This window comes from Schistocerca nitens, chromosome 10 (genome assembly GCF_023898315.1).
Source record: "Schistocerca nitens isolate TAMUIC-IGC-003100 chromosome 10, iqSchNite1.1, whole genome shotgun sequence".
Classification (NCBI taxonomy): Eukaryota; Metazoa; Arthropoda; class Insecta; order Orthoptera; family Acrididae; genus Schistocerca; species Schistocerca nitens.
The window spans coordinates 114,227,498-114,245,648 of NC_064623.1; the positions used below are offsets into that span (position 1 = coordinate 114,227,498).

The 18,151-nt window shown below is 42.8% G+C and overlaps 1 protein-coding gene across 2 annotated transcripts in view; it reads left to right on the top strand.

Annotated features, from left to right (window-relative positions):
• LOC126209774 (protein sprint) overlaps window positions 1-18,151 on the top strand; it is a 308,754-nt gene that overhangs the window by 158,768 nt on the left and 131,835 nt on the right. For both annotated transcript variants that reach the window (XM_049938899.1, XM_049938900.1), the window contains one exon: window positions 1,209-1,407. In XM_049938899.1, the coding sequence (XP_049794856.1) occupies window positions 1,209-1,407 (199 nt within the window). The remainder of the gene's footprint in view (window positions 1-1,208; window positions 1,408-18,151) is intronic.

The window sequence follows — 18,151 nt, forward strand, 5'->3', positions numbered from 1 at the left end:
TGCACGCCAAGACCGTAGGATCCTACGCAGTGCCGTAGGGGACCGCACCGCCACTTCCCAGCAAATTAGGGACACTGTTGCTCCTGGGGTATCGGCGAGGACCATTCGCAACCGTCTCCATGAAGCTGGGCTACGGTCCCGCACACCGTTAGGCCGTCTTCCGCTCACGCCCCAACATCGTGCAGCCCGCCTCCAGTGGTGTCGCGACAGGCGTGAATGGAGGGACGAATGGAGACGTGTCGTCTTCAGCGATGAGAGTCGCTTCTGCCTTGGTGCCAGTGATGGTCGTATGCGTGTTTGGCGCCGTGCAGGTGAGCGCCACAATCAGGACTGCATACGACCGAGGCACACAGGGCCAACACCCGGCATCATGGTGTGGGGAGCGATCTCCTACACTGGCCGTACACCACTGGTGATCGTCGAGGGGACACTGAATAGTGCACGGTACATCCAAACCGTCATCGAACCCATCGTTCTACCATTCCTAGACCGGCAAGGGAACTTGCTGTTCCAACAGGACAATGCACGTCCGCATGTATCCCGTGCCACCCAACGTGCTCTAGAAGGTGTAAGTCAACTACCCTGGCCAGCAAGATCTCCGGATCTGTCCCCCATTGAGCATGTTTGGGACTGGATGAAGCGTCGTCTCACGCGGTCTGCACGTCCAGCACGAACGCTGGTCCAACTGAGGCGCCAGGTGGAAATGGCATGGCAAGCCGTTCCACAGGACTACATCCAGCATCTCTACGATCGTCTCCATGGGAGAATAGCAGCCTGCATTGCTGTGAAAGGTGGATATACACTGTACTAGTGCCGACATTGTGCATGCTCTGTTGCCTGTGTCTATGTGCCTGTGGTTCTGTCGGTGTGATCATGTGATGTATCTGACCCCAGGAATGTGTCAATAAAGTTTCCCCTTCCTGGGACAATGAATTCACGGTGTTCTTATTTCAATTTCCAGGAGTGTACATTACTTATTTAAAAAATTGAAGTCTTATGTAAAAGGGTTGCTCTGCCCCGCCCTGTACATTCATAATAATGAAATTTTTCTTCTTTGCTATGCTTCGTGTTGTTGGAGTTTCAATGATGTGCGCTGTACTTTCGACACACAGTCTCAGAACAGTGCTCGTGTAAAGATGTTTTTGTGTATAGACTGGTGTGTGAAGGCGAGCTGGCCGACTGAGGGTGGTGGTGTTGTGTGTTGACAGGGCCGGCGACGCAGCGAGCAATGGCCTGCTGGAGGAGTACCTGCCCGAGCGGCCGTCCAGGGCGGCTCCAGGCGTGGGTCAGCTCCAGCTCCAGCAGGCTGCGCAGGGGGCGGCGCCGCCCACGCAGCTGGGGGCGGCGGGGGGCGGCAGGGGCGGCGACGGACACGCCGCCACCAGCAGCGCCGGCTCTCTCGACAGGGTGAGTCCCACACCAGAATGGATTTCGCTCTGCAGCGGAGTGTGCACTGATTTCCAACTTCCCAGCAGATTAAAACTGTATGCCCGACCGGGATTCGAATCTAGGACGTCTGTCTTTCGTGGTCAAGTCCTCAGCCGACTATGCTGTTACAGCTTTACTTCCGTCTGTACCTCATCTCTTACCTCCCACCTCCCACCCGCGCGGGGTAACCACGTGGTGTGGAGCGCCTTGTCACGGTTCGTGCGGCTCCCTCCGTCGGAGGTTCGAGTCCTCCCTCGGGCGTGGGCGTGTGTGTGTGTGTGTGTGTGTGTGTGTGTGTGTGTGTGTGTGTGTGTGTGTGTGTGTGTGTGTTTTGCCCTTAGCGTAACTTAGTTTAGGTTAAGTAGTATGTAAGACTAGGGACCTACGACGCAGCAATTTGGTCCCATAGGAACATATGACAAATTTCAAAATTTTTCTTACTTCCCAAACTTCACAGAAGTTCTCCTGCATACCTTGCAGGACTATCACTCTTGACCCTAGATTCGAGTCGCGGTCAGAGACACGATTAAATATCTTTCAGACCATCTGATGTATTTTTTCTTCCATCTTTTGTCATCAATGTTGTGGCTGGTTGGATGTGGCCCGCCACTAATTTGTCTCCTGTTTCAACCTCTTCATGTCCGAGAACCTCTTCCACCCTAGGTCGTCTACATCTAGCTCTAGTATCACGCAAACGAGTCTCTGATGTCTTAACACATGTGCTATCGTCCTGGCCCTTGTTAATATTTACCACGTATTCCCGTCTTCGCCAATTCTGCGGAGGACACAGCACGGATCCATTAGGCGGAGGGAAAGGGGGCGGGGGGGGGAGGAAGGAAGGCTGGCTGTCATGCATGTCATGACCACCTGACTGATGTTTTTACATCATTCCCATTACATTAACGTATTATATACTTTCTTTTTCTTCTTCTCAGACGGGCGAACCAAGGACCAGGTGCCAGTTTCAGTTCCTTAGTCGTCGTTCTTTTCTTTTCTTCCAGTATACTCTTTCGTCTGTTCGCTATGGTTTTTTTTTCTTTTTTTTTCTGACCACTTCAGACAAGATTTTCTCACACTCCTACTGTGTTCTTCCTTATTCAGTACTTTTTCTCCAAATACTTCTTTCAATTGTTTCTTCATCTTTTATATTGTCTTTAACTAATCCTTTTGTTTTCCTTTGTGGATCCATCTTGTTTCTGACACACATATTCGGAGGTCTTTTTGGTCAATATCCTGTCTTGCAGTCGATTCAGTTTATTCTATACAAATGCCCAAAAATACCAGTCTTCTTTTTCTCATTAATTCTGTTTTCTATGTCTAGATAAATTTCATCGTTGCTTCGTAATTTTCAACCTTCCATAGTTTTTCCGGAGCCTAATGTTTTCCTAATGATTCACCTTTCTAATGTTTACAATTTACGTAAGTTACACTTTAATGCTAGACATTCGTTTGCATATAAACATGCTCGATTCACTATTGTATTGCAGAACCTTATTTTTGCAGTTTAGACATGGGTTTTTTACTGTTAAAGACTTTAGTTATAATCAAGCTCTTCCCGTTATATGAATAATTTCTTCTACAGCAGCTTTACGCAGGCCAATTTTTTTGGATTATCTCCCGAAGATATTAAAGTTTTTAACCATTATCTGCGTTCGGAAATTTCGGCGCCTTTTTAATTCTTGTTAAAAAAAAATTCTGCAGAAATTCTTAAGCCACTCCGACTGACTATTTCTTCTAAATGTTCAAACGTGTGTGAATTGCTAAGGGACCAAACTGCTGCGGTCATCGGTCCCTAGACTTAAACACTACTTAAACTGACTTATGCTAAGAACATCACATACACCCATGCCCGAGGGAGGACTCCAACCTCCGGCGGGTTTCTTCTAAAGTTTTATGCACTTCTATTATTATTATTATTATTATTATTATTAATATTAATATTAATAAAGCCCGAGGCATGTGTTTCACGTTAAATGTGTATTTGGGGAGTGGTGGGGTGAGAGTAGAGCCGGTAGAAGACGGTGACCCACAAAATCAGTCTATGGCTCCATGCCTAGGAGGATCAACTGACTACTTTCCAGCTCACTTGATTTGTAAGATCCTGCTATAGCAGCACATTTCAAATGCTTCGATTCTCTTCTTTTGCGGATTTCTCAGCAGTCATTGATTCACTTCCGTACAGTGCTGTGCACCAAACGTACAGTCCTACCCTGTCCTTTATTGGGCAGTGCTCAATCATAGTCTCAAAACTGAAACTGAGGACGAGAGGAACAGACAGCAGTATTGTCTTACTCCTTTCCTTAAGTCAGTCCAATTGATACTTCGCCCCCCCCCCCCTCTCTCTCTCTCTCTCTCTCTCTCTCTCTCTCTCTCTCTCTCTCTCTCTCGATGCATTTGCAGTCTACCCTCGTTTCGCTCAGTATAGTTGTAATCTTATGCCAAATCACGATCGACTGCCTGTTAGTTGACCTAATTATTTGAGAGCACTTACTCTTGCCAAATTGTTTACTACTAATTAATGCCATAACTATATATTTCTCTGTGCAATTTACTTACGGAGATATATATATATATATATATATATATATATATATATATATATATATATATATATATATATATAATTTCAGTGTTTACGGTTGTATGTATCGCGTATTTTCCTAATTTAACCATTTTACTTCGAAATACAAATTGTCTTACGCCCGCCCTACGTTTCCTCGTCAGTGCTGTGGAACGGTTGCTCGATGCGCATGGCGATCTAGCACCATATTCAAAGCGTTTCTCAGTAATCTGTTTCATTGCATATAATCAATCGACGGTGGCTCTACCTCTTCAAAATCCACATTGGTATCCTCTATTGTTGGTGGTTGCTATTGACTGTTATGGTGAAAGTTTTCTAGACTAGCGCAATACCCCTGTCATATAGCTTTATCTCATTTGTTGTGCAGCGAATGTCAATGCCTCTAAAGCGCGAAAGAAAATAAATAATTTGTTTTAATGTAATAAATGTAAACTGGAAGAAAAGTTTAGCAAATCAAATGAAAACAGGAAAATTTATCGTGCAATCAAGCAAATTCTCAAAAGATACCACTCGAAACCAGTTGTCGATTATGAAAGAAGAGAAAGAGATAAAAAAACGACGGACAAAACATTTGTAGTAGTTACTGAGTCTAGAAGAAAGGGGGAGGGGAACAGCTGTGTGCAGAAGATAAAAGAGGGAACAAAAACCCTATGTGTAACCATACGGGACCCAGAAATACGAAGAGAATTAGCCAAAGAAGAAATAGACGACTTAAAAGAAACAAAGCACTGGGCGAGATGAAATAACAGATGCATTCATAAAACACTCGGGTACTAATTTTTTGTTTTCACACTTTTCCATCTCCAAATTGACGACTTCCTGATGCCTCTGGGATGTCTTGTCGGTGGATCTCCTGTTTTGGTCTAATTGTGATAAAAAAATTTCTCCCGAAGTCATTTCAGTGCCGCGTTATTAGTATTATTAATTAGACATCTCATTAACACCGTAAGCTGCAAGAAAATATTTGATAGCCGTATCAGTTTCAGAGTACAGAGCTCATCCTCAGTGACATATATTATGCACATCTATCAAATGATGTGCGTGTCAATTGTAAATTCTCTGTGATATCAAAATCGATGTTAATCTCGCAGTACACAGGTCGTTTGTACATGTTACTGCATTGTCTGCAGTGCCACATTGCTAAAGTTTTTTTTCCCTGCGTCGTCTGAACTGTTTATAGTCCATGCTTCGCTTGAACACAAAACTACACTCAAAGAAATAGCTACAGAAAAGATTTCTGAATACTTAAAATTTCCAGTCGGTGTTAACAAACGTCTGAAGCACATTTTTATCGAAAACGGTGCGTCCAGTTTTCTTCCGGTAAAAAATGCGTTTTAACTAAACTAAGAAAATGTGAATATAATCGTGAACACTAGATTTTTGTAAGCTGCTGGAAAAAATAAAGCAGAGAGCTCCAGAAATTCACATGGAAACTGGAAAGAATATACTACCGAGGAAAAGAGCTCTCGAAGCTGAACATTTGTTCTTTAAATCGTTTTTTTGTATTTTAGCCTTTTTTGATGCCGTCACAAAGCTCTTCCTGATTATTTGCATGACGCTTAATGGAAAAAATAAAGTTGGTAGAATAATGGCACAGTGTAGGAGAAAACTTTTTCTTACACCTTTAACTTCGAATAAACTTGAAAAAATTAGTAAAAAATGACAGTTTTCAGTCTCATTTCAAAATTATCTCCATCATGATGTAAGAACATAATGCCAGCCTTTGTATCTTTGCATCTGCGGACGACATGCATGCTTTGAGAATTCTGTTGTCACCAGTAACTGTCTCACCCCAGATTCTTTAAAGAATCTACCTGCCGTGCATAATACTGGTTGCATATGATCGGGAATTTGCGTTCCAGCTTAAGAAAAACTAGTTTTTCAGTATCTCAGTTTTTATGTCGAATCTCTTGAATTATTTGTCGTACAGCTTTTCGCAGGTGCTTTCAGTGGTATATGTGGCTACTGCCTGCAAAATGTGTTGCGAATATAGCTAGTATTAAAAAAATAATAAATTAAAACATCAAGCCTAATACTGAAATTATGCTCCACGAAAAGCGAAAAATAATTATTTTTACTTATTTTATGTGGGGTGTAGCTAGAAAAAAATTCTGTAAGGTTTTTAAGTTGTGTGTAACGTATGTTGGAAGTCGCTAAGTTCTCTCGTTCTCAAATTCTCTGTAGTTATAACCTGGGTAATTGGCACGCGTCCGCAGCTCGTGGTCGTGCGGTAGCGTTCTCGCTTCCCGCGCCCGGGTTCCCGGGTTCGATTCCCGGCGGGGTCAGGGATTTTCTCTGCCTCGTGATGACTGAGTGTTGTGTGATGTCCTTAGGTTAGTTAGGTTTAAGTAGTTCTAAGTTCTAGGGGACTGATGACCATAGATGTTAAGTCCCATAGTGCTCAGAGCCATTTGAACCATTTTTGAATTGGCACGCCTAATTTTAATAGCTGCGCGTTATGGCCTCGCGGTTATAGGCGCCATGTTACGGATTGCGTGGCCCCTCCCTCCGGAAGTTCGAGTCCTCCTCCTGGCATGGGTGTGTGGTTTGTTCTTAGCATAAGTTAGTTTAAGTAGTGCGTAAGTCTAGGGACACATGACCTCGGCAGTTTGGTCCCTTAGGAATACACACACACATTTGAACATTTTTTAATTTTAATATTTGAGTTAAACCTGTAACGCAAGATTATACCTCTTAATGAATGGGTTAGCATTTTGAGTTTTTAAATTCTGTCAATAATTATATGAAGAACTAAAAAAAAAAATGTTCTGTTGCCCCAAAGGCCGTTAGGTAGGCAACATGCAACCGGGACCGTCTTACCTGTTTCATAATACAGATATGATATCGCGTGTTTGGTGTGTACAAGAATGACATAATCTTCTCCAGTACAACCTGGTGACTTTGTTGGCCAAGAAACGAGCCCCCCTCTACCAAACCATCGCCAGGATTATATCGACTTTAGGTGCGCCAAGCTACCAAGAAAAAATATGCTGGGCACCCACTTCCCTGCAATCAATTTAACGTTTGTGCCACTAGAGAGACATGTTTTAGCATCTCCGGCTGTGCGTCTAAGAGAAATTGAGAGTACCGCTCACAATTCAATTGTTCATAAAATAAAGGCTTGATAATTTTGTCGTGGATGAGTTTAAACCAGTTGTATACGCTCCAGACATAAATTTTGATTCAGGTCAAAAGGCGATTTGTGTATGCAATTTCTTCGCTTAATGTGAACAACTTGAGCACTTCACACCGCATAATTAGTCAGGGGTAGTACTAACCAGAGAAGTGCGTGACATCGAATAGCGAGAATGGCACAAATATGTCCATCTAGTACACTACTGGGCATTAAAATTGCTACACCAACAAGAAATGCAGATGATAACCGATATTCATTGGACAAATGTATTATACTAAAACTAACATGTGATTACATTTTCGCGCAATTTGGGTACATAGATCCTGAGAAATCAGTACCCAGAACAACCACCTCTGCCCGTAATAACGGCCTTGATACGCCTGGGCGTTGAGTCAGAGCTTGGATGGCGTGTACAGGTACAGTCGCCCATGCAGCTTCAACACGATACCACAGATCATCAAGGGTGGTGACTGGCGTATTGTGACGAGCCAGTTGCTCGGCTACCATTGACCAGACGTTTTCAATTGGTGAGAGACCTGGAGAATGTGCTGGCCTGGGCACCGATCGTGCATTATCCTGCTGAAATGTAGGGTTTCGCAGGGATCGAATGAAGGGTAGAGCCACGGGTCGTAACACATCTGAAATGTAACGTCCACTATTCAAAGCGCCGTCAATGCGAACAAGAGGTGACCGAGACGTGTAGCCAATGGCACCCATACAATCACGCCGGGAGATACGCGTGTATGGCGATGACGAACACACGCTTCCAATGTGCGTTCACCGCGATGTCGCCAAACACGGATGCGACCATCACGATGCTGTAAACAGAACCTGGATTCATCCGAAAAAATGAGGTTTTGCCATTCGTGCACCCATGTTCGTCGTTGAGCACACCATCGCAGGCGCTCCTGTCTGTGATGCTTCGTCAAGGGTAACCGCAACCACGGTCTCCGAGCTGACAGTCCATGCTGCTGCAAACGTCGTCGAACTGTCCGTGCAGATGGTTGTCGTCTTGCAAACGTCCCCATCTGTTGACTGAGGGATGGAAACGTGGTGCACGATCCGTTACAGCCGTGCGGATAAGATGCCTGTCATCTCGACAAGGCCGACAAGGCCGTTAGGATCCAGCACGACGTTCCGTATTACCCTCCTGGACCCACCGATTCCATATTCTGCTAACAGTAATTGGATCTCGACCAACACGAGCGGCAATGTCGCGATACGATAAAGCGCAATCGCGATAGGCTACAATCCGACCTTTATCAAAGTCGGAAACGTGATGGTACGCATTTTTCTTCCTTACACGAGGCATGACAATAACGTTTCACCAGGCAACGCCGGTCAACTGCTGTTTGTGTATGAGAAATCGGTTGGAAACTTTCCTCATGTCAGCACGTTGTAGGTGTCACCACCGGCACCAACCTTGTGTGAATGCTCTGAAAAGCTAATCATTTGCATGTCACAGCATCTTCCTCCTGTCGGTTAAATTTCGCGTCTGTAGCACGTCATCTTCGTGGTGTAGCAATTTTAATGGTCAGTACTGTATTTTAACCGTGGCTTTTCCAACAGCCAAAAGAAGGCACAACAGCGGGGGAGGATCTGGTCGGTAACGCCACATTGCACAACTGGTACTAACTCCAAAGGGTCAGAAAGTCCACGTAGCCAATATCCACCCACACTGCGATGATCACCTGAAACAAATTGCAGCGGACGAACTGGTACGTAGTAATGGCCTTGAAATAAAACGCAGAGTCTCTCGGTTGTTATTGTCGGGAAGCATTTACATGTTTTGATTTATTTGCGCATTGTTAGTGTACATAATTTCCTGTTGAGCCAACATTTGTGTAGCAACCCGAACAGTTATTACGATCGGCCGCGCCAGGCTACTCGTGCAGCGAGTCCCTTTGAAACAGCTGATGGGTGCGTTAGCCTTTTGTAATTACGCGAGCAGCAAATTATGCCGTCAGTAATTTATAATGCGACGTTAATTTAACGGCGCCGTTGTTCACAAACGAATGACGTCGCTTGTGTGACGCAGTGGGAAAAAGCGCCTCGGGACGAGGCTACTGTGTTTTCCATTGTATTGTAATAATGAATCATGGCAAAATAAAAAAAGGCATGGAAACTGAAGACATTTTCTCTGACAATTTACCCAACATAAAAAGTCTCCTGCTGTGTGTGCAAAAAACCCGGTGAAGTACAGAAGCCAAACCAACTAAAAGTGAGCTCGTATCAGACAAGGTTGTCTTTCAAAGGAGCAAAAAATTGGCAAAGTTTGGATATTTTTTGCGACAATGAAAAGAATGCAAAGAATCTGTTTGGGGATTATGGTTTATCATAATTTGAACTTTATTTTATTGTCGATAAAAAAGGCAAAATGGCCCGTCATTATAGTTTGATCAAGGGCCTGCGAGTTTGAAATACGCAGACTGCGTGCAGTTAGCCCCTCAGGAGGTATCTGAAATCAAAAATGGATAACATCTAACCGATACTACATTATATTTATGGGATCTTATACCTAACCACGATGAAAAAACCTTAAATTTAACGATATGGTGCTAACTCGAACTTTGGGTTCGATTTTTGGATGTTTGTTGCACTCTTTATGGCTTCACAAAAAAATTTAATACTAACAAATTTCGTATATTATAGGCATAAGCTCCCAAGAAAAGTGTTACTTTTTCTGGGTCAAGGGTAGAAGTTAATACTTTGAACGGTTTTTATTTTATGCTGCACGCAGTTTTGAAAAATTTTTCCTGGAGATAAACCTGTATAGTTTAGGTAAAGCTATTATATGTATTCTTAGTTCAATTTGCATGGAAACTACATGTTGTTACATATTTTTGGTGTGCTGAACACAAATCAGAAATTAGATTTTCAAAATTCATAATTGCTAATTCAATATGACGGACCAAAAAACTTGTTTTTACCAATTTTGACCAAAATCTGACTGGTCGTAAGTTGTGCTTGTGTAGCTGATTCGTTAGAGCACTTGCCCGCGAAAGCAAAGGTCCCGACTTCGAGTCCCGGTCCGGCACACAGTTTTAATGTGCCAGGGAGTTTCAACATAATTATCCTTAATAAAAGTTCGAGGTGAGTTCTTGAGCAATTTCACACATAACCGGATTTTCTATTGAAAAGTCGAAGTGCTCGACGGAACATGTATTCGGCCAGGCAATCCACGAAATATTTGGTGCACAGCAGTAAAATTTATTATTGTGCTTGTCACAAGCATTTAGCTAGGATCCTGCCTAATCACACCCTCGGAAAAAAAGCATCAAAAAATATTGACGACCGTATTAAATGTGAAAGCTTAGCTTTTTTTGTAGCCGTACTTTGTGTGTATCAATCTAAACCTTCAACTTTTGGTATTAGTGTGTGTTCGCGCTACTTAACAATGATGCTGCTATTGGCTGACTACATCTCGAGTCCTATACTTTGAATATCTGCTGTCATTGGGTGGCGAGATCACGTGACATGAGCTATGATTGGCTGACAAAAGCGCATCGCGCAACGCAATCTCGATTTCAGTGCTTCGGTAGCCATTGTGCTGTACTTGGTGAAATTCGTATGCATGCTTTAGTAATACAAAAATATGCAGTGTAGACATTTCCATCAATGGTTTTTTTCAAACCGCTTTATTTTTGCTGGGTTTCATTTCCTAAAGTGCCGGCATGCTCTACGCTGGTGGATAAAACCTTTACCATTCAAATGATTGATCGTAGAAAGTATATTGTCACTTAACACCATCTGACGAAATCAGCATCGCTAACAGTGTTCTTAAGTCACAGATATCGACTTAATCTCTGGTAGCATATGGAAATTCCGTGACTCTGTGACGTCTCAATGACTAACGTCCTACCCAAATATCTCCCGGCTATGACATCACGGAGGAGGAAGTCATCGGCAGCTCGAGACTGAGTCTGACGCATTAAGAATGACCGTGAGTAAGTGCGTTTTCATATCGCACTATACTCTACTTTATCACTGGGCTGCGCTATTATTTTTTTCTCTGTGTACCGGCGTGCTACGGTAAGAGGAATGAAGGAAGATTGGGTTTGACAACCGGTCGACATCGAGGTCATTAGAAGCGGAGCACAAGTTCGGATTGTGTCAAGGATGGGGAAGGAAATCGGCCGTGCCTTTTCAAAGGAACCATCCAGGATTTTGCCTGGAGCGATTTAGGGAAATCACGGAAAACCTAAATCTGAATGGCCGGACCAGGGTTTGAACCGCGGTACAGAGGCAAGTGGATTTCATTGTTCAAATGGCTCTGAGCACTGTGGGACTTAACTTCTGAGGTCATCAGTCCCCTAGAACATAGAACTACTTAAACCTAACTAACCTAAGGACATCACACACATCCGTGCAGGCAGGATTCGAACCTGCGACCGTAGCGGTCACGCGGTTCCAGACTGTAGTGCCTAGAACCGCTCGGCCACCTCGGCCGGCGATTTCATTGTCTTCCTGGAAACTAAAAAGAAATTAAGGACGTATATTTTTTCGGACGTGATAGTAACGTTGAGTATCCCTCGAATGGAGAAAATTGTACTGGAGGTGGGAAGATTGCTACATTTAACTCTGCGTTAGGCGCGTATTTTTGTGTTGCACAGTTAGGCGCTTGGGATGACTCAAGTCCGCCATCTATTAAAATGTCCCGAGGACATGCATCTTCACTGTTTGATTAAATGATGATGGCGTCCTCTTGGGTAAAATATTCCGGAGGTAAAATAGTCCCCCATTCGGATCTCCGGGAGGGGACTACTCAAGAGGACGTCGTTATCAGGAGAAAGAAAACTAGCGTTCTACGGATCGGAGCGTGGAATGTCAGATCCCTTAATCGGGCAGGTAGGTTAGAAAATTTAAAAAGGGAAATGGATAGGTTAAAGTTAGATATAGTGGGAATTAGTGAAGTTCGGTGGCAGGAGGAACAAGACTTTTGGTCAGGTGAATACAGGGTTATAAATACAAAATCAAATAGGGGTAATGCAGGAGTAGGTTTAATAATGAATAAAAAAATAGGAGTGCGGGTTAGCTACTACAAACAGCATAGTGAACGCATTATTGTGGCCAAGATAGACACAAAGCCCATGCCTACTACAGTAGTACAAGTTTATATGCCAACTAGCTCTGCAGATGATGAAGAAATAGATGAAATGTATGATGAGATAAAAGAAATTATTCAGGTAGTGAAGGGAGACGAAAATTTAATAGTCATGGGTGACTGGAATTCGTCAGTAGGAAAAGGGAGAGAAGGAAACATAGGTGAATATGGATTGGGGGGAAGAAATGAAAGAGGAAGCCGCCTTGTAGAATTTTGCACAGAGCATAACTTAATCATAGCTAACACTTGGTTCAAGAATCATAAAAGAAGGTTGTATACCTGGAAGAATCCTGGAGATACTAAAAGGTATCAGATAGATTATATAATGGTAAGACAGAGATTTAGGAACCAGGTTTTAAATTGTAAGACATTTCCAGGGGCAGATGTGGATTCTGACCACAATCTATTGGTTATGAACTGCAGATTGAAACTGAAGAAACTGCAAAAAGGTGGGGATTTAAGGAAATGGGACCTGGATAAACTGAAAGAACCAGAGGTTGTAGAGAGTTTCAGGGAGAGCATAAGGGAACAATTGACAGGAATGGGGGAAAGAAATACAGTAGAAGAAGAATGGGTAGCTCTGAGGGATGAAGTAGTGAAGGCAGCAGAGGATCAAGTAGGTAAAAAGACGAGGGCTAATAGAAATCCTTGGGTAACAGAAGAAATATTGCATTTAATTGATGAAAGGAGAAAATATAAAAATGCAGTAAAGGAAGCAGGCAAAAAGGAATACAAACGTCTCAAAAATGAGATCGACAGGAAGTGCAAAATGGCTAAGCAGGGATGGCTGGAGGACAAATGTAAGGATGTAGAGGCTTGTCTCACTAGGGGTAAGATAGATACTGCCTACAGGAAAATTAAAGAGACCTTTGGAGATAAGACAACCACTTGTATGAATATCAAGAGCTCAGATGGCAACCCAGTTCTAAGCAAAGAAGGGAAGGCAGAAAGGTGGAAGGAGTATATAGAGGGTTTATACGAGGGCGATGTACTTGAGGACAATATTATGGAAATGGAAGAGGATGTAGATGAAGATGAAATGGGAGATACGATACTGCGTGAAGAGTTTGACAGAGCAATGAAAGACCTGAGTCGAAACAAGGCCCCGGAGTAGACAACATTCCATTAGAACTACTGACGGCCTTGGGAGAGCCAGGCATGACAAAACTCTACCATCTGGTGAGCAAGATGTATGAGACAGGTGAAATACCCACAGACTTCAAGAAGAATATAATAATTCCAATCCCAAAGAAAGCAGGTGTTGACAGATGTGAAAATTACCGAACTATCCGTTTAATAAGTCACAGCTGCAAAATACTAACGCGAATTCTTTACAGACGAATGGAAAAACTGGTAGAAGCGGACCTCGGGGAGGATCAGTTTGGATTCCGTAGAAAAGTTGGAACACTTGAGGCAATACTAACCTTACGACTTATCTTAGAAGAAAGATTAAGAAAAGCAAACCTACGTTTCTAGCATTTGTAGACTTAGAGAAAGCTTTTGACAATGTTGACTGGAGTACTCTCTTTCACATTCTAAAGGTGGCAGCGGTAAAACACAGGGAGCGAAAGGCTATTTACAATTTGTACAGAAACCAGATGGCAGTTATAAGAGTTGAGGGGTGTGAAAGGGAAGCAGTGGTTGGGAAGGGAGTGAGACAGGGTTGTAGCCTCTCCCCGATGTTATTCAATCTGTATATTGAGCAAGCAGTAAAGGAAACAAAAGAAAAATTCGGAGTAGGTATTAAAATTCATGGAGAAGAAGTAAAAACTTTGAGGTTCGCCGATGACATTGTAATTCTGTCAGAGACAGCAAAGGACTTGGCAGAGCAGTTGAACGGAATGGACAGTGTCTTGAAAGGAGGATATAAGATGAACATCAGCAAAAGCAAAACGAGGATAATGGAATGCAGTCAAATTAAATCGGGTGATGCTGAGGGTATTAGATTAGGAAATGTGACACTTAAAGTAGTAGATGAGTTTTGCTATTTAGGGAGTAAAATAACTGATGATGGTCGAAGTAGAGAGGATATAAAATGTAGACTGGCAATGGCAAGGAAATCGTTTCTGAAGAAGAGAAATTTGTTAACATCGAGTATAGATTTGTCAGGAAGTCGTTTCTGAAGGTATTTGTATGGAGTGTAGCCATGTATGGAAGTGAAACATGGACGATGACTAGTATGGACAAGAAGAGAATAGAAGCTTTCGAAATGTGGTGCTACAGAAGAATGCTGAAGATAAGGTGGGTAGATCACGTAACTAATGAGGAGGTATTGAATAGGATTGGGGAGAAGAGAAGTTTGTGGCACAACTTGACTAGAAGAAGGGATCGGTTGGTAGGACATGTTTTGAGGCATCAAGGGATCACAAATTTAGCATTGGAGGGCAGCGTGGAGGGTAAAAATCGTAGAGGGAGACCAAGAGATGAATACACTAAGCAGATTCAAAAGGATGTAGGTTGCAGTAGGTACTGGGAGATGAAGGAGCTTGCACAGGATAGAGTAGCATGGAGAGCTGCATCAAACCAGTCTCAGGACTGAAGACCACAACAACAACAACAGAATAAAGGAAATCATTTTTAATAAAAATTTCACATGATGTTAATTACAGGTCTACTAAATGTACTGATTTTTTTTTTTTTTCGGGGAGACTAGACTGATTCCAAACATATTAGACAGAAGTCTTTGAGACGTTCACAACCGTCTCTTACACTTCAAGCACCACTTCCTTATAGGTTTGTCACTTCGTCTTCCACAGGCTGGACAACTTCGTCACGAGCGTAATAGCTTAAGATCGGCCGTTCCCTCTTCCTCGACACCATGTAACAGTCGGCCCCTCCTTTATTCCAACTTGTCCGTCCTCTTTTAGAATACTGCTGCGCGGTATGGGATCCTCATCAGATAGGACTGACGGAGTACATCGAAAAAGTTCAAAGATAGGCAGCACGTTTTGTATTTCGCGAAATATGGGAGAGAGTGTCACAGAAATGTTACAAGATTTGGGCTGGACATCATTAAAATAAAGGCGTTTTTCGTCGCGACGGAATCTTCTCACGAAATTTTAGTCACCAACTTTCTCCTCCGAATGCGAAAACATTTTGTTGACACCGGCCTACATAGGGAGGAACGATCACCACGATAAAATAAGGGAAATCAGAGCTCGTACGAAAAGATGTAGGTGTTCATTCCGCGTGCTATACGAGTTTGGAATAACAGAGAATTGTGAAGGTGGTTCGATGAACCCTCTGCCAGGCACTTAAATGTGATTTGCAGAATATCCATGTAGATGAAACTGAGTGGAATAATCATTTCCCAGGCGTTATTCTCCAAAAATCTCCTTTGCGACAATTTAGGTGAACTGGTATTGAATTTCAGAAGGCAAAACTCAAATTGCACATATATTCAGACGATCCAAAAAATCAGTACCGTCCATCTTCTAGTGGTCGTAGCAAGATAATTTTCGAAGCAACTCATGCACGAGATTGACTCAAGTTTCTGTAAGACTGTAAAATGTGATAATTCCAGGTTTCCGATCATCACCAGTACCTTAGTCAGTTGCATCATCTTGATAGATGTCGATAAAATGAGTACAGTTTTATTGTCCTTTGTGGAATAGGACACAAGAGTGCAATAGTTTCTGGAAACAAACACGGAGGATACACTATCTGTGCAAAAGTACCCGCACATCTGTATGCAGTGCGGAATTGACAACCACATGTCACAAGAGACTGACACACGAGAGTAAAAGTAGGAGGCGGGGAGTATCGTGTTGTCAGTAGAGAAGCAGTGACAACAGAAAGAGTCATTCGGGTGAGCTCAGTGACTTCGGACGTGGACTAGTAACTGGATGTCACCTGAGTAACAAGTCCGCAAGGGACACATCAGTTCTTCGAAAGCCGACCAAGTCGACCGCCTGTGATGTGATTGTCAAGTGGAAATGCAAAGAACTACTAGAGCTTAAAACCGGGCTGTTTTTTGTGATTAGGTGCAGTCCCCTTATTGCGCTCAAGGTAACACTAAATGCGGAAGGATATGAAGGCATTTTACTGTTGTTAGATGTGAGGTCCGTCAGTTATGCAAAACACCGTTTTTTCTCAGTAGCCAAACATGTTTCGGCACGACTGTGCCATCATCAGTGGGTTTTCGTTTTTATTAATTTTTTATGAGCTAAAAACCAAAACCAGAACCGAAACCTGTACTTGAAGAGACGAATGAGAAGAAAGCTCATAAAAAATTAATAAAAACGCAAACCCACTGATGATGGCACAGTGGTGCCGAAACATGTTAGGGTGCTGAGAAAAAAAAACTGTGTTTTGCATAACTGGCGGACAACAATTTTAACTGCAAACACGGCCAACACAAGGCGCTGCAAATCAAAATGATGAATATTACTGGATTGTGTTCCGCGTGGCCAGCCGGGGGTGGCCGAGCGGTTCTAGACACTACAGTCGGGAACCGCGAGACCGCTACGGTCGCAGGTTCGAATCCTGCCTCGGGCATGGATGTGTGTGACGTCCTTAGGTTAGTTAGGTTTAAGTAGTTCTAAATTCTAGGGGACTGATGACCTCGGAAGTTAAGTCCCATAGTGTTCAGAGCCATTTGAACAATTTTTTTGTGTTCCGCGTACCGTAGAGGGACAGTTCGGCGACTATTTCAGCATTACAATGCACCGTGTCGTAAAGCAGCATCTGTGACGTAATGATATGTGGCCAATAACATTCGTGAAATGGACTGACCTGCCGATAGTACCGATCTGAACGGAACAGAAAATCTTTAGGGTGAGTTACAATTTCGACCTCGCTACAGACATCAGTACCTTGTCCGTTTTAGACTGCCATTGCTCCACAGAGATTCAGACACCTCATCGAAAGTGTCCCCAGCAGAATTCAAGGCCGTCGTAAAAGTGAGGTGATTACACACACTGTATAAATATCCCCTGATAGGTGTCTGCATACTTTTGATCAGATAGTGTACCTGTCTTTGTTCTTATTTGGGAGCATCTTTTTAGCAATCTCTCTTCCTCGTTTCCGTCGTCCCAACGTACGTGATTTTCTTTTCTTCCAACAGTGTCTGGGTCAGCTTGACGCTATTTAATGAGTTATCACCTGTTACATTCCCATTTGTTCCACAAATAGGTTCCACTAGCCTCAACACAAAATTTCTTTGAGACTGTTGGCCGGCGTATTGTTCCAAATTTATTGTATACCCTGTTTGAGCATCAACAAGAGCAAACATCTGTAATCCATGTTTTGTAGGTTTACTGAGTATGTACTGTATAAAATAGCAATTTCCTCTGGAAGATAGAAGATGCTCGTCGATTTTTTATATACTTACAGAGAGAAGATCACTAAACTTACTAACCATAAATTCAAATACTACTTTGATTGGAGCTAGTTTTATCTTCCAGCTGATGAGAATTACGCACATTTACATCATCAAAATTCAAACTTCGGTACAGAAAACGAAATCCCTTCTCATTCAACAGTAAAAAAACCACACTGCAATCCATTGCCCTCAGAGTTATCCACAACTGCTTCCAGTTTTTTCTTTGGCGACGCATCGTACCAATGATATTAACGATTCCAATGAAAGATCTTATCTCTGTGCTATCTATTAACCTCGCATCACTATATCTGGTAAATCTTGAACGAGCGTTTTCAATGTATAAGTTAGTATAGCAAACAATAATTTGTAAATTCTCTTTGTTAAGATAAAAATTCAATGTTACCTTCGCTTCCAGGGAGATAATGACGTTACTTGCTTGAGTATGCACGTTGTTTCGGGGAACATGTGTGTACTGTCGTGTTTCACGATTCTTTCAGCCGAATTGAATGCCTTTTTAGCACTCAGTTCAGACGAATTGGATCTGTTTACCTCGTCACTGACCTGTTGTATCGATTGAGT